The sequence below is a fragment of the Indicator indicator genome, chromosome 8, assembly GCF_027791375.1.
Source record: "Indicator indicator isolate 239-I01 chromosome 8, UM_Iind_1.1, whole genome shotgun sequence".
Lineage (NCBI taxonomy): Eukaryota > Metazoa > Chordata > Aves > Piciformes > Indicatoridae > Indicator > Indicator indicator.
In genome coordinates, this window is record NC_072017.1 from 16,229,455 (window position 1) to 16,253,628 (window position 24,174).

Below are 24,174 nucleotides of genomic sequence, written 5' to 3' on the forward strand. Positions count from 1 at the left end.
GACTCTTTCAGAGCTGAGAATATAAGTTTGATCTTGCATAAAGTAATGCTTGTATAATGATGATGTAGTGCCTTACTATGGCAAATGTGAGTGCTAATGCCACGTAAGTATTCCACTGTCATTTATAATTGTCATTTATGTACTTTTGGTCAGTCTTAGCTATTCATAGTATGTCAATCAGTGTCCTATTTAACCATTATCTTCTACTTCATAGTTGTGATTTTTCCAGACTTCGCGTTTGGGAAGAACTTTAAATGCACACTAGAAGTTTAGGCAATCTGGTCATATCATAGACCATTTCATCTAAGTGCTTCTAAAGAATTTTTCACAGTGAATAAAAAAAATCACTTAACAATACAGAATTACTGAAACCTTTTGTCTTGGTATGCAAACATCAGAGTGTGCCATCCTTAGAAAAGTTGCCCTTTCTTGGGAAGATCCAAAAGGGACGTAGTCCAATGTTATAAGCTTTTTGAGGGTACTTCAGTACTTAATTCTCAGGTGCTCCTTTCTAACTTCATAGACATATCAATTCTACTGAACGTGTTTCTGTTCACAGGGCCTGATCTGATGAGGATGCTGACACCAAATACTGCTCAGCAGATGACTAGACTAAACTTGTGTATCTGTGGCTTGTTACAATTGTTTGTTCTAATGACTATGCTATGATAATGTGAAATATTAAAATCTACGTTCAGATAGTAACCTGCCTGATTATTCAGCCTTCGTGTTCTAGGATAATCTTTTCCTCCTTATTCCCCTATAAAAAACAACAGTCCATTTATACAATGTGAAACAGTTTCAGTAAGAAATGTGAGATGGTGAGGAAGATAGCACTTGGAGATCCTCTTCTCTAGGAAGATGGAAATAAGATTCCATGAAGATACACATCATGACATGTGTCTGCTCCTGTGCCAGTACTGGTTAGGTAGTACACAGTACCAAGCATCTGGTAAGCATTCCTTGAATACCAGCAGAGTTCAGAAAATGGCCAAGTTCTTGAGCAGTTCACTAATGACATCAAGAGCATCTACCTGGTAAGTAAAGAATAAATGTAGATTTGTGACATTGAGAGTCTTCTACCAGTGAGGTTCCTTAAGTTCCCATTTATTAGTGTAGTAGCGTCAGTTCCAAGGATGTTTTAAGGGCTTATGACTGAAGCACCACAGAGTTGTAAGCTAGGCATTCTTCCCTCATACCTATGCAATGCAGTTGAGTTGTTTTTATTCTCAAACCAAATAGATGAGCTTGCCACTCTGGGCACAGCTTTTCCCTTTATCACATTTTCAGGACTACCATCCTCTGTGTGTGGAGAACCATGTTGACAAATTTCAGTTTTCAATGTTTTAACTGATATCATTGTAATACAAGTAATTAGCAAACTGTAAATCTTTGTTGCTTCCAAGAATGTTTACTTTAGCCTTACTGCCATGGATTGAATATTTGCTGCTGTTATTCAAAACCATCCTGCCTCATGCCAGCTTCAAAATGAAAGTGCTGGCTGGAGCAAAGTATTATGGGGCTTGAAGTTCAGACTGTAACATAAGAGGCTTCCTGGTCTTGCTTTTGGGTTCTGGGGTTTTGGGTGTTGGCTCTTCCACTGGGATGGCAGGTGGATGGAGAGGGATGGGGTGATAGCTCCCTGGCTTGGGTTTTTAGCTCACTGGCTTCTGCTTGCTGCTGCTTTCTGCTGTGCTTTTTCTGCACATAGGCTAAGGTGCATTATGTTACCACATTTATATTAAACTCTTTTCATCTAAACTTTTTATTTCAACCCAGAGGGGCTTTTTTTGTGTTACTTTCCCTCATGTCTTTTGTTGTGGGGCAAAGACTGTTAAACGACTATACCTAGCTAAAAGGGTTACCAGGATTTGTGTTCAGATGTGATGCTTCAGAGTAAACTACCTGCTGAAACAGTGTTGGAGGCTGAGAAGTGATGTACTGTGCACTGATTTAGGTGAGAGATTTTCATTGACATGTACATTAATCATGTGGCCAAGAACATGAGATACTTGTTTTATAACTGTCATAGCTACAATCATTAATTCTTATTGCAGGATTTTTGTTTGTTTTCTTCTGGGGAGTCTTCTGAAAGTTCTAGAAAAAGAAACTAATACTTTTTTTTTTTTTTTTTTGCTTTAGTTGCTCGTGCCAGAGTAGAGAATTAGGGGTGGTTGGTAAAACCCATTAGGAGATGATCATAGAATAAATTGTCATTACTACAGTATATTTATCACTTTGGCAAAAATTAGGTGTGAATGGCCACAAAAGACATTTGCAGGTCATTCCTGTTGACTTTATTGCCTACTTCCAACACAAAAGCTTTCTACTACTTGCAACATCTAGGAAACATTGTTTCAGTAGATATGAATAGTATTTCTAACTTTCATGCTCTCAATAAAGCACCATAAATACTTTATCTAATGTGGGGTGAAACATTGCCACCAAGGCTGAGGAAAAGGCAGAGATAGTTAATGCCTTTTTTGCCTCAGTCCTTACTAGTCAGACTAGTATTCAGCCTCCTGAGCTGGAAGGCAAAGATGGGGAGAAGAGTAAAGCCCCCCCATAATCCAAGAGGAAACAGCAACCTGCTACTCCATTTAGATGCTCACAAGTCTGTGGAGCCAGATGGGATCGGCCTGAGAATACTGAGGGAGCTAGGTGAAGAGCTTGCCGTTTATCAGCAGTCCTGGTTAACTTGGGAGCTGACTCACCACTGGTTATGAGCAGACTTGAAGCCTGCTGCCAGTTGGTGGCTGAGCCTGCGGTAGTGCTGCAACTTGTTTTCTACTTTAGCGTCATTCTTGTTCCTAGGAAACAATCCCAGCCTCAGTTACAAGTTTTCCATCAGCAATTTCCTCAATCAAGCAGCCTAAGAAATCTGTAAATATAGATCGAATATAATCACCTAAGCTATCATTAAAAGATTCATCTCAATCAGCAGAGCCTGCTAGCTGATTGTCACCTGAAACCTTGCAATTAACACAATGACTAGTATTTTTGACAAAATAACGCTATTAATCAAGCTACACTCAGCTATCCCGGAATGTCCTTTCACAGTATTTATTACCATCAAAGCTGTCAGGCCTGCATACTGTGTAATTTTGAAGAGACTTTACAAAAGATACATCTAATTTGATATATGCAAGGTAGGCTTTATCAGCCTTCTGGAGTTTTAAGTAACAAAGTTCAAGTGCTTGAATTTTTTCATGTGCTTCATGGATTGATATAGCAATGGATTAAAAATAAAGTTAATCCATATTGTGCAACTATATTGACTCTTTGCTTTTATTAAATACATGTTTACATTTATGAAAGTCTACCAACTTAAAATCCTAATTTAGACTTTTTATTCATTCTAAAAATCACATAGGCTTGGAAGTACACGGTGGTGTCAAACGTCAGTGTCGTTCATATGAAAAAGAAACAGTTTTTTAATTACAAATATAACAGTATGTCACAATATATTGCAAACTAGATGTTTATTTCAAAATACTATGCAGTGCCAAAGCAGTGTTTAATGTGTATAGGACTACGTAAAATTAGTCTTTCCAAATCTGCAGTTCTGTTGGAGCTATTTTAGTAATTAGCCTGTGAACAGGTAAAAAGACCAAACCAAGTGAGAGGGTGACTAATAAATTTGTGTGCTTAAGACATTCTGAAGAGCAGATAATAGAATATCAGCATCAAGGAATAACCTGCATAGCTGGCCCATTTTCTGCCCACTTGAAAAAGCCACACTGTTTCTCCTTCTCAAGTGGACAAACAAAAAAATTCTTTCCATTATTGGGACCAATCTTCAACACAGTCTTCATAACACATCGTTTGCTATGGTTACAAAATGGAAAATTCAGGTCAGCCCACTGCCAAAAGAAACGAGTTTTAGGCACAATTTTAGTATATGTGATAGTTATGAATTCCTTATTTTAACATTAATAATAGAGACAGATCTACAGAGGAAGAAACTATTCCTAGTAGTTAAGATAATTTTATCTCTTTTGTGATTACTGCTTTTAGATTTTTCTTTAATTGCGACTGCACACTTAAACTGACTAACTTTAATTCATGTTAACATAGATTTTTTCAAATGAAGGCATTATAATAATTTGGTCTTGAGTTTATCTGTTGACTACCTGGTAGCAGGTAAGAGAGTCAAATCCTCCTCAGTTACATACATTCATAGTTAGGAGCAAGAGCCATGAGTTGCCTAGGAAGGTCAGGTTAGCAGTGAGCCCAGACAGATTACAGAGTAACAGAATCAAAAAATTGTCAGGGCTGGAAGGGACCTCATCTAATTCCAACCCCCCTGCCATGGGCAGAGACACTTTCCACTAGATCAGGTTGCCCAGAGCCACATCCAGCCTGGCCTTAAATTCCAGGGATGGGGCTTCCATCACCGCTTTGGGCAACCTGTTCCATTGTCTCACCATGTCATCATGAAGGACTTCTTCCTAATCTCTAATCTAAATCTGCCCTTTTCTAGCTTGGATCCATTCCCCCTAGTCCTATCACTACCCTAAAAAGTCCCTCACCAGCTTTCTGGGACAAGTCCCTTCAAACTAATATTTCTGCTATGCATGTTTTACACCACACAGAAACAGATGAAGAGCATCAGCATACGCAGGTGCCTTCTCAGCAGTAAAAGTAACTAAAACTGCAGGTTTATAACTACTATTCTGCTCATCGTTTCAGTCCAGTATGCAAACTTTAAATGGATTATATCTGTCCACAGTTATAGATTACTGGGGCAAGGAAGCTGCAAGAAAAAGAAATTATTAGAAAGTTAGCCCTGAAGCCTTATACATACTTGGAAGTAGTCACATCGAGTTTCTCTGGGTAGAGGACAGGTATAAAACTGCCTGCCCTTGTTCTCTCCATCCTTTCTCACAACTCTGAGGCTGCAGAGGCGTTTGTGTTTGCTGCAGCAGGGATGGCCCCTGTTCAACATACGAAGATCACCTGTCACCTTAGCTTGAGGTGTGCTGCAATGACAGGTTACAAAATTACTCCTGTGTAATGTTAAAGGGATTACGAACACCACAGCAGCCAAAGAACTCTCTCTTACCATTACAACGGCTCACCCATTGTACACACAATGACAGTAAGAGAACTTATTTTGTAATGCACCCTGCTGTGCCTTTAAGGCTGAATGACTATTAGTAGTACATAGACAAGAGTGTGTGCTTTTCTTGCAAGTATTATACCATTTTCCCAGCAGTAGTCTACATCTTAAATTATTTCAAAGTAGTCAATCCACAAAACGAAATAAAATATTACCATTGCTATTAAACTGCCCGCCCTGAATTTCAGCATCTTCTAAGAGTATTCTACTCTCCCAGTGGCAAAAAGACCAACTAATAACTCCAGGTTGAATCTATTTGAATCTATGCTTCACAGAAAAGACTGAAAAGTCACTTTACTAAAAAGTCACAGTAATGTTCCATGTCACGTTCACAGCATCACAGTATCACACAGTATCACAGTATTCAGACACAAAGTGATCCTGATGAGGAGGTGGAACAGTGTTCTCTGACTAGGATAAAGTTTCTTCCTCATGAGTCAGAGATTGCCTGAATGCAATAAACAAGGGCTCTGCTTAAAAACAGTAACATGAAAGAGATTGATACTCCAATCTTTCCAATATATTTAAAAATATATCTTTCCAATATATTTAAAAAGCAGAAAAGCAGTGATGCAACCTCATTGAAAATAAAGAAAATATTCATTCTTGTTATCAGCTTAGGAATTTTATGCTCTCTTATATCTGGAATATTGTAGTCCTGCAGACATCAGCATTTTCTTTCAACACCTCTTTAAAAGAAAAAAATTTTTTTTTGCTGTTTTTTTGTCATGAAGCATTTGGTTTTGGGTTTTGTTGGGTTTAGGTTTCAGGGTTTTTTTAAAAAAACAAATGTTTAAGTTGATGACTTGCTATAACTACCTGTTATGACTGATACTGTCTCGTTTCTTCTTTGCACTGCTGAAATTCTTAATTATCCTGTCTATGTCCTCTGGTCTCTATAGGCCTCTACTGAGACAGTAAGAAGAAAGCCTAACCTTGGCTAGCCAGTGAAATCTTGTTTCAGAACTGGTGTATACTGTTCTGTATTTCAGAATAGACGCATGACCAAGAATTTTGTGGCATATCATTAATATGTCATATTTCTCCTACATAATTTACCTTTGACTGATATCTGCCTCACACTCCCATTACTGTTGTGTAGGCCTGCCCAACTTTTCCTAGACAGCTCTTAAAAGGTTCTCACATTTCTCTCAGGTAGGGAATGGATGTGTCTGAAAAGGACTGTGTAAATAAAAATTCAAGATGAGTAGTGTGTTGAAGTAGTTACATATAGGGTAGGGAGGAAGGTTAAAATGAAATAGTCATGGGAGGTTCATCAAGGTACCTTTGTAGAGCTTTGTATCCTGGAATAATGTTGAAAACTGCTGGGTGACAACTTTAGATTATTCAGTTACCTTCCTTTTGTCATCTTTCACAATGACTTCAAAGACCTCTCTAAGGACATTGTATCTACAGTGCTAAGACCAGCCAACTCCTTAGGTTGAGCTTGTGGACTTATTAGAGCTATACTGTCATATTCCATGGAAACAGCTGAACTATGAACAGCTGTTTAGTTAATAGTAGTACTGGCCAGATGCCATAATCAGGATTTTTCCAGTGACACCCTAGGCTATTCAGTGCTTTTGAAATGTGAGTGTAATTTTAGTTACCAGAGAATAAGTTACCTCTGGCAGAAATCCAAAGACAACAGTGTGTGAAACCAACAGCTCAGTATTCCATTAAATTTCAGGGATAAAGCTGGTTTATGAGATTATAAAAAGACTTGGTTACATTTTAGAATACATACCTGGTTGCTATATTATATTGGTGAACTGAGGGTACATGATCAACTTTCTGTTTCTTTTGTATGTGTTTGAAAGAGAGAGGTTGCTGACAGGAGGACGAAGCCATAGCAGTAATGTGTGTTGAACAATCCTTGTCTACACTTTCCCCCGACTGGTAGACATTGTTTTGCATTTGATTAAAACTGCTTTTTGGAGCACCACATGGAGAATGTCCATCAGATATTTGGGTATCATTTCTCAAAACAGCTTTGTTACCAAGGTCTGTTAAGACAAGGGTTGTAGTTCCAAATGCAGCTTTCCTATTGATCTTTATTTCTGTGCTTGGTTTTCCAAATTCATTACAAGGGTACTTCATTAAGTTTGAGTTAAAGGCTGCAGAATCTTCTGTCTTTGGAACTAAGGAAAGATAAGTTATTGGTTATAATGTTCAAGTCCCACAATCACCCACAATGATCCTGATCATCCATGATAATTACTCTTTTTGCCCCCTAGTGATTTCTCCATCAGACATATGCTGCAAGCTTCTAATGATTTTAAGGGGAGCTGAAAGAATGGCATTTTGACTCCTCCCTTTCCCCAGTAAAACCAAAGGTCACTGCAAAAGCTTGTCTACAGAATCCCACCTGCACACAAAGCTAGAAGATAAGACAGTTTCCATGCAAGATTTCCCCAGAAATCTGACATTAAATTAACTAAAGTTATATAAATATGATTCACAATGAGACACTTGTACAGTTCTAAAAACTGCAACAAAACTACAATCCTCCTCCCTTTCCCAGTAGAGATTCCAGACAACCACTCAATACCTTCAGGCTTCGAAGTCAAACAGGCATCACAAATTTCAGCAGAAGGTTTGTTTATTAGGGTACAGCGCATACACGTCCACTCCTCTTCAGATTTCTTTGCTACATGTTCATTAGAGCATGACCCCCTGCCATAAGCCCAGCCAATTAGGCTATTTCTACTTGGCAGTTTGCTGTGAAATAAAAGAATGAGGTTAGTCCTTTGTGATGTTTCTTCTACAAATTACACCACTATGTGCAGGGAGGCACAGGGCTAAAGAACAGGTAGTGCACAATGTTGTGCCTGCCTGTCATAGCTAGGACTACATGTTACAGTTTGAGGTTTTTTTTTACCTCAAGGGCAAATCTTTCCCAATGCTGCAGAAGTAATGCAAATAAAAACATTTACACAAAAATGGACAGATAATTAGAAATAACTGATATGCTCTCTAGCACAATGCCCCAGCCTCTCTCAAACTCCCTACCATTTACCCCCTCCCCTCTCTTTTCTTTTTTTTTAACTGGTGGTTTTGATCTCCTCATCAGCAGAAATTCAGGAATGTCCTGGCTCTGACTGAGGAGCAAAAGCTATACTCCAGACACTTCTATAGACTTAATTTTATTCATTTTCCTGTAAATTATAATATCTCCTATGTTAATGTGCTGGTTTAGAATCATAGCTACTATTTTATCATCAATACATGTTACCAAAGACTAATTTTATCGTAGTATCTGACTGAACATTGTTAGCATGTTAAATGTAACATGAATTTACCCAGTCAGTAAGATATGTACATAAATTTTTTAAGAACTACAGTTGGTAAGTCATCAAGCATTTTTCCTCGTAGCCTTTGTGGAATTATGCACTTTTTGGGCTTTTTTTTTTTTTTGTTTTCATTCTAAGAACTTAAGCACTTCAATTAATAATGCAAATGCTGTATGTGAAAACTGTTGAATAAGGTGCTTTTGGAATGTTTACCTTTTGATCCTTTGTGATATCAAGTGCATTTTATGGTTTCCTAAGATAAACAGGAAGCTGGTGGTAGCACAATTCACATGGAACTGGAAGTGTCTGTAGTAAAAGCTTTCCAAATCCACTAAGGAGGAAGGGAAAAAAAATGTCCAAGAGTTCTAAGCCCTATAGTATTCACTCTACTCTGAATTTATTGAAAGTATAACTGTACAGCCAGAACAAAATCACATAGATGCACAGCCATTTAAATATTCCAGAACTGAAGGGACTATCCTATGAAGAGGTGCTGATTCCTACCTTCCTTATGCAGTGCAGCTCAGTTATGAGCAAACATCTGAGCCTACTGTATTCATAACACCAAGAACAAAGTGAAATTTTTCATGAAGCAGGGAACAATTCTGCATACTCTGAATTGTTCTGTAATGCCTACCATTTGATTAGTGTAATGGCTATTTCATTAGCAGACAGGACCTTTGAAAGGAATAGTATGAAAGAAAAGGTTTTTAATCATTTCTAAATACTAATGAGCAAAACATTTTTCTTTCACAGTCAAGTGAATTTAAATATAAAATGCTTGAGGATCCATTCTTTTTGAGAAGTGACATCCTCTTACTGTAAAACAGCACTTTGAGGTGCTTAAGAAGTTTGATGCTCCCAAGTGTTACAAAGTCCCACCATACCTCATTTTGATAAGCTGGGGATCTGCCTTTTGGCATCGAGGGCAGAAGTAAGTCATCCTGTTGTTCTCTCCTAAACGGCACACAGTGATCTTCCCACTGCACTGAGCACAGGCTGAGCGCTTGTAGACTTTGTAGTGTTTGTAGAGCGGAGACCCAGTTTTGCAGCACTAAAACAGAACATGTTTGGAACTCAGATCAGAGATACTTATAAATTTTATGCCAGTCCTTCTACAATTCAACTGAAGCTAATATTAAAGAAAAAAAGGGAGGAAAAGATCACATAAACTGACAGATCAATGACTACATAACTTATGACACATTCATATGGGCTACCATCTGTTTTTTAAATTCTTTAATGAAAATAATTTATTTTGAATCGGATATAACAGTGTCTAGAATTCTCCACATAATGGAATACAAGAAAGACAACCTAAAAAAAAAACAAAACCACAATACACTGGCATGGTGCAGGCAAATACATGCTAGGGACTATCTGAGCTCAATTGGACCACTTAGCTCCAATTCAGCACCAGTAATCTTTGACCTGGCACCTGCTGGAGTGTTCTTAAAGAACTAATAAGCTGAAATCAATGCAGCACAGAAAACAAAAATAAACCAAACATAAACCACAAAACCAAAACCATCTTCCTTCCCCTCTAAAAAGAACCAAAACCACAGCACAGAGAGAGCTTAGACCTGATCTCAGTTAATCAACCGTCCCAAAATCTAAAGAACTAAGCAATACTGAAATATTCCAGATTCTGCAGGAGTCAGATAGCACCCAGTAAAGCTGCTCAGCTTCATCTCAGCACTGGCCATGCCAGACAAGTTGGCTCATGAAAAACCACATGGTGAGCTCCCCAGATCCTAGCAGGAAATCAAATTAAGTACAGTAAAAGCCCAAAGGGCACGCTCACCTAAAAAGCCTCCAGAGGGCTGACAAGCAGGCACATTTCACAAGACAATTCACACAGAGTCAGTATAGACACACACCAGCTAGAACTGGCGAAAAAACAAACAAGAAAAGCCCCACAGAGATGCAGCCAACTCTGCAGAGCCACAGGTTTCAGCAGTAAAATCACAGTTGCTTGGGCACAGTTCAAACAACATCACAGCTGGCCCAGCAATACTAGCCCATTTCTGGCAGGGTTCAATAGCTCTAGCTCAATAATGCATGAAGGCTCTTGGAGTACTACCAGAATACAGGTGTCTTTGAGCACAGCGTATTTGCTTTTGCTGTGCTCTTATTCATCAGCCTCACTGAATGAGAATACTTTTGCCAGTACAACCTAGTAATTCCATCAGAAAGACTTACTAATGTATATCTGCTGGAATATTCACAAGCAGTTTGTTTTCTCCTCAAGCTTTACAGTTAGTTTCTTAATAGTTTTCATTATGTTTTTACCTTAAAGAAACAAGGTGGGGGGAGGGCTTGCTCTCCTTTAAAAGCCCTTAAAAGGTGAATATTTGCTAAGTATAGATTACAAGAGTTTTGAAAATAGCTAAACTGAGCTACAGAAAGTTTAACTTGTTTATTGTCAGTCTAAAAGCCAGGGACATGTTTAAGTCTCCTAGTATTCTAGTTGTTGCAGAACTAAATGCTATCTCTTTACTGCTAGACCTGACTATGAAGTTTGGAGAATGAAAAGATTTCCCTAGCCAACTACTCTTCAGTGGGTTGGGGGAAAGCAGATAGTTAAACAAATTACGTCTGGCCTTTATGACTGAAAAACATAAAGGAAAGTTAGGTTTCCTTCTCCCAGCCTATCAAGAAGAGACTTTTTAGCAGCACTAGTTCTTGCGTTACAGGAATACCAAAAGAAACAGACAAGAATTTCATTGCTGCTGTTTGTTTCTCTGCATGTAGCTTTACGAAGAAAAACATACAAGAATTAGGTCAAATTCTCTTTTTTCTGTTTTGGAGAGTTAGAGAGCAACCAGGAATTACAGAGTTTACAGAGGAAGAAATGAAATCCTCCTGACATAGTGGCAGTAGGGAGAAGCTGGAATGTATTCCTTGTTATCAACCAAAAAAGTAACAACTTTTTTCTAAATGAAACAAGAAGTTTCAAATAAATATACTTGGTATTTCAAGTTTCATAAAGGAAGCCACATGAATTACCTTCATACTTCCCTGGGGCAATCTCTAGCTCCCAGTTTGAAGAGTGACCTTTATGTTATCATACATATGAGTGTGCTTAACTTACATCAGTTCTGACATGTTCAGAGTGATATTACAGTGCACACACAGCAAAACTCTTCTGGCCCTCAGGCAGCATCTGTCAAGCTGTCCCGCTGCAACTGGGCCAAGCTGCACACATTCTCACAGTCTAGATTCCCCCACATGTCTTTCATTCAACAATTCACAATCAACAAAGAACACACAAACCAACATTCCTGTTCATGGAGATACTCATCCTGTTGTCTCTTTTTACTGTTTGCACTAGATGATCAGATACAGCTAATATGCTGTATGTGGTTTCTCCACAACATGTGCCAATACCTTATAAAAAAGCAGGGTAAAATCACGTGTCATTTTCACCAAGTGACGTATATGCTCATCTGACAGCTGGCAAACCTGTAAATAAGACAAGAATGCTTTTTAGAATATTTTAGAATACTACAATGCTGAGGCACAACAACAGAAAGGCCTGTAGTGAAAGGGCATTTGGAACACCTTCAACTGATAAGGAATCACTTTGTTTCCTGTTCACATTATACATATCTCAATAAACCAGTATAATTTCACATTTTACACTACACAGCCTCACTGTGTGAATACCAATGTACTTTGCCTCATCAGTGCAAGACATGAGGTAAAAACTTCAGTTGTCGTCTTCTACATTGACCTAAGAGTTCCTGATCACAGGAATCACGTGTAGCTAACAACTCATTAATTCCCTTTTAATTTCCTCATGGACTGTGATAAAACTCATTCACCATCAGAGGCTCTTTCCTATGAAAGATCTTCAGGAAGAATACTCGAGCTGAAGGCACCACGATTAGAGAGATTTATTAACCCAAATACATTTTTGTTAAGAACTCAAAATGTTAAGTCACATTTTTCCACCCTCTGCCACCTGACACTGCAGATACAATTAACATCCAGACTGATCCTATGAAAAACTTTCAGAAATACTATGCTTAAAAACCCCAACTGTTCAGTTATGATCTTCTATTGCTTTCTGCTACATTCTATGTAATCTCTTTTGCAAACATCAGACTTCTTTTCAGCCACAGTATGGAGATGCATGGTTGAGGATCTTAACCAAAAAAACAGTATGGTAAACTACACTAGAAAAACAAATGATGCCAAATAGCAGGACAGGAATTGAAGCAGCTGCAAAAATAATCAGCTCTACCACACAGGCTATTTTGGGTAGTAATTGAACAAAGAAAAACTGAGCACTCTTCACTGTCTTTTATATATGTCCTATAAAAGCTGACAACTTAGTGGTAGTACAAAACAATGCCAGATAAAGTTGTAAAAGAGAAGACAATCCCACTTTCTTCACTCTGTGAGGCAGGAGTAGCAGCAACTACTGCTATGGCAAAGAGTTATATTATTAGCTATAATGATAAAACATTGGTGTCTTAGAATACTTCAAGAAATGACAGATTATAAAATAAAGAAGATGAAAAACTATTATATAAATATGTAGCTATGTTAATATTTTGGTGTCACCCACCTTAACAGCTGGACAAAGACCACTGTCAAAAAGTGCTTCATTTTTTATGATATTTCCCACTCCAGGTAATATTGCTTGATCCAGTAACACATCACACAGCATACGGGTTTTCTGCTGTTTAATCTCAGTTTCTGCTCTTGGGAAGCTAAACTTTGGAGAACAAACATCCAAGCTTTCCATCATTCTTACTTTCTGCTCACTCTCAGCTGCATTTCTGGAAGAGAAAAATAGATGAAGATTTATTTTTAATTATATGCTAACATAGCAGTATAATTTTAAAAACAACACATGAAAGTCTAACAACAGAATGTTATATGCAGGTAAAGGTAATCATGGAAATTACATTAACCATCCCTCCCAAAAACAGGTCAATGATACATGCATGGAACACACATCTTGTCCAAGATACAAGAAATCACCTTCATTTTGTTCATATTAGTTTGAAAAATAATTGCCAGGTCCTTGCTTTGGAACTACTCTCAACATGCAAAACCCACAGGTTTGGGCCATCAAACATAGCTAATTGTATGGACACGTGGTCCAGTAGGTACCACAATCAAAGATACATTTTTTTAAACCTTGATTTTATTAGTTTAAGCAGAATCATTTGAAAATGTAACAGCATGAGAAGTCTCAGGTTTACATAAGCTTTTATGTTTTGTAATGTTAAATATGCATATATTTGTTACTTGAATTTACATGCTCCTTTTCACCCAAGCCTCAAGTGTTTTAAAATAATGATTACTATGTAATTATTATTAGGAGTGAGTACAATGCTGATGGTCAAAATCATCCACTTAACATAAATTAGAACAATTATACCAATTTGCTTGGAAAAAAAAAAACAAAAACAAAACTAAATAAAGCCAGAACCTTGAGATTGTAACTATATGAAACCACTAACCATCACAGGTCCTTACTTTCTTAGGGAAGTGAGACTAGCATGGAAATTAAGAGGCAATGGGCTTCAGCATCCAAGACTAAGAACAGAATCAAATCCAACTTCCATTCCCAGTGTTTGCACTAAGTCTGTGGCATGGAACTACTTTAACTGTATGAAAACTCTGACACAAAAGTAACAAAATTAAATTTCCATACCAATAAATGTGATACCTTTAGAAAGTTTTGTTTTGTTTCTTTGTATCCATGCACTTAGCTTGTGTGTGAGTTTTCACTATGCTCTTAAGATGTTATATAAAGAAATAAACCATGCTGTGTTTAATTTGGTTAGTTTCTGCTTTACCTATACTCTGCTGTCACCTCGAAAAAACAGACAGTGTCCTGGGTAAGCTGTATCTCCAAAACTGGTAGTGCTCCATTTCTGTCTTTGTTTCCATCAGGATTAATGCGCATGGAACCATTCATACCAAAGTGAATCCTCAGAGAAAAAGAGTTCTTATGAGTATTTCAACAAAGTTTCCAACTAGGCTATTTTTTGATGTTGTGAAGTCATTTCACAGGCACATAAACTAACAGTAATTAACAGTAACATGGCAACAAACTACCTGCTTTGATGGGTAAGCTCATCTCCCAAAGAACCCTCCTCCAGTGAAAATCATTTCAAAACAGCAGTTTTCCTGTGGCCTTCATAATTCATTACACAAAAGCCAAATCTGATCATTAAGTAACATTTTTTTGATGTATCACACTGAGAATTTTTCTCACTTGACTTGTTGGTCTTCCAGCATAGGTCCTTATCTCCTCAGGGAGGCTGAAAGAAATGAGGCTACTTTACCAGACAATTTTCTGTTAAATCAGGTAGAATTCACCTGGTATGAAACTAAAGATTTCAATCCCCATATTGCCAAAATTGTTATCATATCAAAGCTACTTCCAGCAATGCCATGAACAAAGCAATTAACATCTCCCATATGTTGTTTTCTGATTTTCTTTGCCTATGACCAAGGCAAAACCTCTAAGTCAATTAAAAATTAATAAAAGAAATAAACTGAAAAATGCACAAATGGTAAAGGAGTAGAACAGACTCTTCCAAGAATTCCTTTTACAGATTACTAATGCTTTAAGAGGTCTTACATTTTATAATATATCCTACTGGGAGCAAGTATACTTGAGCAAAGGACACATTTGACTATGGTCTCATACGTTTTATTTATTATGAATTCACCTAGCACATTCAAGTCCTAAATAAAAACAAAACAAAACAAACACAACCAACCAACCAAAAAAAAAAAAATCCCACATAAGACACAGGGACTATCCTACTTCTATACATTGTATATTATAAAAGCTAGATTATTTTGTAGCTGCAAAAATATTTAAACTACACAAATGACCAAAGAAACACTACATCATTTATGTATTTTATTTCATCCCTTCTGTTACATTTCAGGAAGGATAGGCACTTTAAACATTTACAGATAGATTATGACAACATTTCATAAGGAGCTGGCATTAAGACTATGCTTAATGTGACCTTCTCATAGGATTTACTCATTGTTTTCACTTTTTAAAAACTCTGTCTTTCCAAAACTCTCTTCTTAAAAGTCACTTCAGGTGACACAGTTAATTTAGCCACTTTGATGTCCAATCTCTATTTCCAGTTCTCAAGCACCATGAACAGAACTGCAAAGGCTTAACTAGTCAAATTTCCTTTTAAACTAAACTCTTGCATCTTGCTGCCAATTAGTAATGCACTAAATGCTTCCAGAAAGTTATTTTTAAAGAAATAGCAACTGATGGCTTCATTTACTAAGCTCCCATTTAAAAGGAGCATTAAGAAGCACAACTCTTATCTAACTTAATGATTCATCAGTTCATGACTAGAAAAAATAATTCAGTCACGGCTATGCATTTCACTCCAGTGTTTCATTATCTTTGATGTCCTCAAATAGGGCAAAACAGATATCTTCTCATTTTAATTAAAATAGAAAAGCCACATTAAATCTAGGACCTGTTGTTCAATGATAGCTAGTAGTAAGGAGATTGATGACTTTTTGTTGTTTAAAAGTAAAAAGGTGAGGAGTTTGAAGTATTTAGTGCTGCACAATATTGTAAGGATCTGCTTTTATTCAATTTTTCCCCATAAAAATAAAAATAGCAGCACTCTCAAACTATTGTATGGAAGTATAAATCCCAGACGATTTGTATGATCAAGTTCTAAGGGCCAAGAGATAATACCCACTCAATAGAGTAGATGTCTTTCCTTTAAGGGATTTGGAGCCAACAATTATCTTTTTCCTAAGAATATTTTTGTCTGTTTTCAGTTATGCAGAAACATTATCATTTTCCAGAAACTTTTCCAAACCATTTATCACTTCACATTTAAATGAATAGCACACCACAGAAACTAAAATCTGGTCAACTCCTTTCACATAGTTGTATCATTTCTATGGCAAAACATGCAGTCCACACAAGTCTCTCCTGCACAACTCACAAGTATCAGGATTTTTTCATCTTTCTTTGATTACTAAATGACTTTGAATTCAAATTTATGGGGAAAAAACCCTACACCAAACCCCAGATTTTTCTAAAATTCTCAACTTTCTTCAGTGGCTTTAATGCCCTTGTTTAACTGGACATCAAAAAGCATGCCCACCATGGATTGCAGATACACTGAACTTCATTTGCTAATTGCTGTCCACAACATGGCAACACTTCAGAAACATCCTCCTCATTTGCAATTCAGGCAACCAGTAGCCTAACTGTATAAAACAATTTCATGGCCAGGTTATCTTCTCCCACCAGGCAGTCATTCCCTACTTGAGAAAATCCAGGAGCATAAAATCAGTTAATTACCCTTCATGCCCTAGTCTTTCACAAGACTTCTCTGACTAATATTATTCCAGCATGACTACCAGCTTTTTACTGGTAATCTTAGCACACGATAAAAGCTGGTTTTGTTATGTCAAGAAACTACGTAAAGAATCCACATATTGATAACACTCCTCATGACAAAAATGTCCTATATCTAAAAGTTAACTTCAATAAAGAAAAAATACATCCTCTGAAAGCATATTCCTTATTTACTCTTACAATATTAATCCTTAGACTGTTACAAGATGCATTTTCTGAAGCCGTCCTGTACTCCTCCTCAACATCTTTAAGATGTACATTTTTAAAACAAGAGCATGAATATCTTCATTATCAGATAAGTAACTTCAGCCTTCTGTGTAGAGGAGGCTTTTCCTGTACATAACTTCTACATTTCCAGTCCAATAACTGACATAAGAGATTTCTTAAATACAGTGTCTAAAGTTATAACAACTGATGAATTGATGAAACTTTTCAGATTTTCAAATGATAAATGAAAGTTATTTTCATTAAGTACAGTAAGTTATTGCATTGGCTAGAAAGCTTAAGAATTATTTAAGATCTTTCAGGGTAGAAAGGATTGCATTTTCCATACTAGAACTTGGCCACGTTTTCTTTCTGAAGAGAAATTTTGCAAGATACTTACTCACATCCCTTAGTAATAGCTTCTTCTGATAATGTAATAGATGTAACAGTCATTTTGAAAAGGCTAACATCTGTATTTCTTACCTTTTCTGACTTTTTTCTAATCTTCCTTTATAACTGACTTATCTTTCTCTTTTTAAAAAATGCTTTTTCTTCTGTGGTTCAATTAAATAAAGCACAATATAAAGAAGAGAAACTGATTAGGACCATAAGCCTATCCTTAACTAATATGGATACCTTTAAATACATACTTGTATGATTGTCATGTAAAGACTGGAATGTGCTTTTAAGATTAGTTGCACTTCTCTAACAATAGGAGAAATAAGCATATAGCACTATATCTGCTAACCAGCAGGCCCCTGCTACCAAAGATCAGTCTGCATATCATCCCAGGTAATTACTAGTATATCACAGCCTTTATTTATCCAGTATGGAACCACTGTAAACTCTTATAATTGCAGCCAAGGATTTTCAGTTCCATCTCTTTCCTGTAACAGCAGTGACAATGGCAAAATACTATGTCACAGAATTGAGGCATTTGTAGATATTATCAGTTCTAAACTAACAAAAATTACAATCTTACACCTTTGTTCAAGATCACTCAGTGACAAAGCCCACACTGAATGTAGAATTGATGTTGTTTTCTCTTTCAAAGGTTCAGAAATATTAGAATTCTGTTGCAAGCAAGGTAAAAGAAAAACATTCAGTGTAAGCCTTACCTAATAAATATAACAGCCTTACTTATGTATTCTGTGCTAATTACCATAAAGAACGAGATCTATTTTTAGTTGACTTTGGAGTACACAAGTATATTGAACTAGAAAAAGTAAACTAGATTCCAAATGCAACCTTGGTGGCTAGTACAAGGTGCCCAAGGGGTTAAAGCATATGACAAAATCCTAAATATGTCAACAAACACCTAACAAGCTCTGCAAAGCATGAACAATCAATGATTTAGCAGGTTTACCATTTGTTTAGATGTGATTTCACTACAAAGTTAAGAGTTAACCCTTGTTACAGCCAAAAAACTCATCTGCCAAATTTCAAACCATACTTCCAAACCAAGGAGATGTTAATATTGTTTACAAATAGAGAAAGGCAGCATAAATGTATACATACAGAATATCCTGTGTTTGTCAAGTTTTTCACGAGTTTATTATCAGAGCAATTGAATCATTAAAAATTAAGTACAGAACCTCAGTCTACATTTCTTAAGGAAAGCTCAAAGAAATTGCAAGTACAATTTGCGGTAGAAGATATTAAGTAACTGTAACTTCATGCACTTCTCTGGGTTTTGTCCCTAGAAAATGCAACTTTGTGTTTGAAACAAAGTTTTTTCATGAACTAACTGTCTTTTCCAGACAGCTTTACAAGGAATCTTAGACTAAGAATAAAGTGATAAATTAACTGAAAATGTGAGCACATCCAGTATTGTAGAAGTAGAGAGGCTCCTTAGAAGTTTCTTGTAACACCAATTTTAAAATCTCTGCAGCCTAGATTAACAAATTGACCCCTCCCTTCACATATGTACAGTCTGAACACTTTTTCTGGCCTCTTACCTCAAAGCTTTCTGATCAAAATACATAAAAAGTTCCTTTCCCAATGTCTCCACTCCTCTGTAAACACATCCAACGAGGAAATCATGACCAGAGGTTCTCCCCTCACTTGCAGCAGTCTGCTGAAAATGAATACACAGGGAGAGATTAAAACAGAATTTTTACTACTTTGATTGGCCTGCTTTGGTCAAGACAGCCTGGCCAGAAGGTTGAAAGAGGTGATTCTGTCACTCTGCTCTGGTGAGACCTCACCTAGAGTACACTGTCTGGCTCTAGATGCCCCAGGAAAAGAGAGATGTGGACCTGCTGGAGCAGCTCCAAATGAGGGCTGAAAGACAGGATTGTTCAGCCTGGAGAGAAGGCTCTGGGAAGACCTTATACCTGGGGAAGGACTATTTAGAAGGGCTTGCAGTGACAGGATGAGGGGCAATGGTTTTAAACTGGAACAGGGTAGATTTAGAACAGACATAAGGAAGAACATAAGGAATTGGAAAAATACTGGAACAGGCTGCCCAGGGTTGTGGTTGAGGCCCCAGCCCTGGACACATTCAAGATGAGGCCCTGGGCAGCCTGATCTAGTTGGTGATCCTGCTCATTGCAAGGGGGTCGGACAAGATGACCTTTGAGGGTACTTTCCAACTCAATGCAATCTGTAAATCTGTGATTATAGCTTCAGTACATATTCAGCAAGTTGCTGTATTAATTAATTTTCCAAACTGGACAATATTAAACCTTTTCTCCTTAAGCAGCTCTATCAAAATCAATGGAACTACTGTCCCATGAAACAGACAATTGCTATTGCTAATGATACCATAACTTTGCTCATTCTTTTCCAAATTAAAACAGTATCTCTTTTTTATAAGGGTATTTTATGCCTTTTCCTTCAAGTCATGTATTCACAAGAAGAGTTTCAGGCTTATGCACACTATGCAGGTATAATTTGAATATTAAATACTTGTCAGAGTGTCAGTTCTGCCATTTGCAGACCTACAGTCTTTTCCAAATGCCTCTCACTGGATTTTTATCCAAGCTAACAAAATGCTTCAGTGTTTCACATGGGGCATTGTGTATTACCAAAAAGTCTCCACTGACACCACAGACATATCCCTGCTAGCTCAAAGTCTTATCTCAGAAGATATTGAAAAGCAGGTGGAACACTACTAGACGACAATAAAAAGATAATTGTGAGATTGAAGCAAGAATCTTTTCTTGCTTAGCATAGGAAACTCCACTGAAATTGCAAGAACAGACATTTGCAGGTTATCTGGTTCAAACACCAGCTCAAAGGACTGACTTAAGTCGGGCAGTCCAGGGCCTCATCTGGTCAATTTCAGAGTAGCTCCAGAGAAGGAGACTTGCTGATACCTGGGTCATTGTTCCAGGGTTTGACTACTGTTGTGTTGGAAAGATTTTCCTAATATCTAATCAAAACTTCTCCTACTGTTGCCTGCATCTGCTACCTCTCATCTTCCCGTGTACCTCTGATGAGAATCTAGCTCTGCCTCCCGCATACCTCCCTTTTATGTAGTTGAAGAGAGCAATAAAACCCCCCTTCTATCAGCTTTTCCTTGTGCATCATGTGCTTCAGCCTGCTAATAATACCAGGGGACTCACTCTAGTATGTTGTCTTTTTCCTACTGAGGAGTCAAAAACTGGACACAGTTATCCAGTAGTAACCTTGAAATATCTGATGAGAGGGAAGAATCACTCTCCTCAGCCTGACACCTACATTGTCCCTAGCACAGCCCAGTATGAGGCTGATCCTATTTCTCAGAACAGCACACTTCTGATGTGATGTCTGCTGGTATAGGTCCCATTCTGTGGAGCCATTTTCCATCTGACAGCATGCAGGCCTATGTCATTGCATGACATTATTGTATTCCAAGTGCAGGAATCTGCAAGTCTTGAAAATGCTGAACTTCAATTTCTGCCATCCCATTTTTCTCAGCTTTGCAAGTTTCCCCTAAGTAGTACTCCAAGGTCCCCAGAACCTGCTGAAACTTACTGTTATCAGAGCCCCAGACACAAGGCACAGATATGTGCTTCAATCACAACATTCAATTGCCATGAAAGTATGGATGAAAGGAACTCTGACAAATGAGTATGGCTTCATCTAGTTAGTGAAATTTCAGAGCTACTCTGCGATCTCCCACTGTATTATTACCTTGAAACAATACACATTTAGGTAATAACCAAAAAACTATTTTGTTAAGTAGAAAATTTTTAAAAAGTTAAAATGCATAACATCAACATCATTTACTTTGCCTATTATCAGAATATGAAGGAAGAAAAAGTTTGCTCTCTCGTAAGCAGTCCACCCCTTCCAATAAATATATTTTAGTCAGTACGAAACAAGGTTTATTTTAAGACACTCAGGTTTGTTCAAAAGTAAGAAGTAACTGAGATTGAAAAATAACTTTTTTTTTTTTTCAAAATATTTTAATTTGAACTTATATCTGTCTCACCAGCCCCAGCAGAGTTTTATACTGGTGAATTTTTTTATGCTGCCAACAGAAAGGATAAAAGCTAGCCAAGAAATTATATAGTGTGCAAACTGAGAGCAGATGTCACATTCCTTATTTATTTAAATAGCTAGTCTAGTTTTTGTTGTTGTAGGTTTTTTGGGGTGCGTTTTGTTTGTTTGTTGGTTTGGGTGGTTTTTTCGGTTTCATTTTTGTTTTTTTCAGTTATGGAACTAAAACTTCCTTTTTGGCAGGCCAACATGTACCTTTTGCTCATCATGTTTTGTCCAGACTTGGTAATGACTTATAAGACTATGAAAACTCAATGACATTTTAAAATTTATCCTGAGAGAACAAGAGAGACTCTAGAAGCTTTCCTTCATTATTTCCCAAGAGCTTCGTCTGCTCTTCACACATCCGATCTGCTATGGTTTCTTTATTACGCTGGTCGCAAGAATATTTTAACATTTAAAAGAAACAAATAGTAGCCACGGGCACACTCCTCCCCACCGCCAGGGGGCGGCAGTCGGAGCGCAGGACCTCTGCGCATCCCGAGGGCGGGCTGGGAGGCCTCAGGAGGCCCACGTCTCTTCTTCCCCTGAGCTCAGGCTCGACAGGGCCGCGCCCCGGTTGCTCCCAGATTAATTTGCTCTCCCCCCAGCCTGGCGGCATTTACCGCCGCGCATACTCAGGATATCAGATACTGCGTCCCCCAGCCCGGCCCGGCCCCGCTTCTGAGCAGAGAAGGGCTGCCTCCTCGCCCCTGGCCCGGCCCAGCTCAGCCCAGCCCAGCTGAGCTGAGCTCCGGCCCTAGCCCGACTCCTCACCGCGCTGCTCGCTGCGGCTGGCAGGGCGCTGCCCCGCGCGCTCCGCACCGCCTGGCCCCGTCGCACCCGCGCCCGCAGCTTCTCCGCGTAGAGCGCACAGCCAGGACCCTCCACCATGGCTGCCGGTTTTGTTCAAATCAGCCGCTCGCTTAGGGGCGGTACTGCCGTGCCAGGGCAATCCCGCCTCCGCCCTGGTAAGCGCCAGGCCGCTGCTCTGGGGTTGGGATGATTGTTGATGGAGGCGGACGGCCTCCAGGGGAGTTCAGGCCGAGAGATAGGGAAAGAAACGGAAAGAAACCTTACGGGTATTCTTGGATCTTTTCCAGCCCCGGCCAGCTTTTGCTGTTCTGTGAGACCCTTCAGGGAGAACACAACATACCCTATTTATTATGTTCGTAAGTGTGAACTTCTAATGTCCTCAGATACCTAATTAGTTATCACGGACTTCAACATACTGTCTCAAACACCTTTGCAGGTACATTTTCTTTTAGAACTTAGTTAATGGGCAACTGGAAGTTAATTTCAGCCTTTGAAAAGTCAATATTAAATAGGTTTTTGCAGTCAGCCCAAGCCCAAGTTTACACAAGGGAAATAATCCTTTTCCTGCTGCATTTTCAAATAAGAATGGGTGGAAGAAACTCCTCTAGCTGTAAGAAAACTGAGGAAACTTGCATTTGAAGGTAGAGCATTAAACACTATTTCACGTGCCCACCTTGTGAAGCATGCTCACACTGGTCAAAATCTGTCAATACAATTTCTTATATAAACAGTCCATATGCTGGATTTTATCTGAGTTCAATTAAAAAGCATTTTATTCTTAAAAGAGCAATATGTTTTTGTTTTTGTTTTTTTTTTTCCTTGAAAGAAAGTAACCTAATTAGATATAAGCATATTTGCTGAAATCAAGCTCTGAATTCAGGTGTCCTACTAAAGTTAGGGTGTGCTACTCTTTGTTGCATTTTTTGCTGTGATCATTCTAAATAAATAAGGCAAATGCTGGTGAGATAATAAGGCTCACTAGCTAGCGAGCAGAACCCACCAGTGTTTTCTGTTACTTGACTATCAAATGTAATTTTTTATGATGAGGGGTTTTATAACTGGATATTTTTCAGTAGATGGTTTGTTCTGTGTGTTACAGCAGATAGGGTTTTCAATTCCATATCTAATTCTGCAGGTTTATCAGATGCTGCAGTACTAACCATTCTTTAAACTTCACCCCTTTTTCCACCCATGTAAACAATGACATTTAACTAGAGGTTCTACAGTAACTCATGTTTTGCATGCACTTTTATTCCACTAGAAGTGGAATTCCAGGTACATACAAAATACTGTGTGTGAACTATCTGTTGAAGTGGACTTTCTATTGAAGGGTTAGGTGGTGATTGGTCAACAACTGAGTGTTTCTTCATTTTGAGAAAAGTGTTTATGAATACAATTGTAACAAATGAAAGAGAGGTAATAACACTGTGAGAGGTACCAGTCTGACCACCCAATGATGAACTCTAAATGAAGATGTTTTTTAGGTAAAAGTACCTAAATTACAGAAGCTGAATGACAAACAGTTGTTGGGCAAAATTATTGCTGATGCAGTTTTTTAATGACACGGTATTACAGTCAAGACAGAAATATACAATTGGTTGTGGTTTACAGTATTCCGAGTAGAATAATCTTAGCTGCTTTTATAACAGTAATTCCTTGAGTCAAGAAATCTCAGTTGCTGCCATTCAGTTTCAACACTGCAGTTCCCAGGCTACCAGGAAACATATTTTGTAAGATGCAACTTTTAAAAGAAGGCTGATGGATTGCTCACAAAATAAAAGCTTTCATTAAATTTATTTCAGAGTTCTTTATTAGAATATAACATTTTGTGGCAGGTAATTCAATCAATAGTTGTTCGCACCTTATTTTGCCTTTGAAAAATC

The 24,174-nt window shown here is 37.9% G+C and overlaps 1 protein-coding gene across 1 annotated transcript; it reads right to left on the reverse strand.

Moving 5' to 3' along the window:
- Positions 1-3,686: 3,686 nt before the first annotated feature.
- NEIL3 (nei like DNA glycosylase 3) lies at positions 3,687-22,369 on the reverse strand. The gene is made up of 10 exons (XM_054383162.1): positions 22,253-22,369; positions 18,967-19,082; positions 14,235-14,369; positions 12,992-13,205; positions 11,806-11,880; positions 9,303-9,469; positions 7,674-7,843; positions 6,870-7,263; positions 4,808-4,982; positions 3,687-3,863 (listed from the first exon to the last, which is right to left on the reverse strand). Exons 1-10 carry the CDS (start codon positions 22,367-22,369, stop codon positions 3,687-3,689), a joined length of 1,740 nt encoding a protein of 579 aa, XP_054239137.1.
- Positions 22,370-24,174: the final 1,805 nt, after the last annotated feature.

Excerpts from the sequence above, each read along its gene's own strand:
- NEIL3 (XM_054383162.1), bottom strand. The coding sequence starts at position 22,369 with ATGGTGGAGGGTCCTGGCTGTGCGCTCTACGCGGAGAAGCTGCGGGCG. Across the intron at positions 19,083-22,252 it reads CAGCCGCAGCGAGCAGCGCG|ACTGCTGCAAGTGAGGGGAG; the intron begins GTGAGGAGTCGG and ends CATTTTCAGCAG. Across the intron at positions 4,983-6,869 it reads CAATATAATATAGCAACCAG|CACACCTCAAGCTAAGGTGA; the intron begins GTATGTATTCTA and ends CTGTCATTGCAG.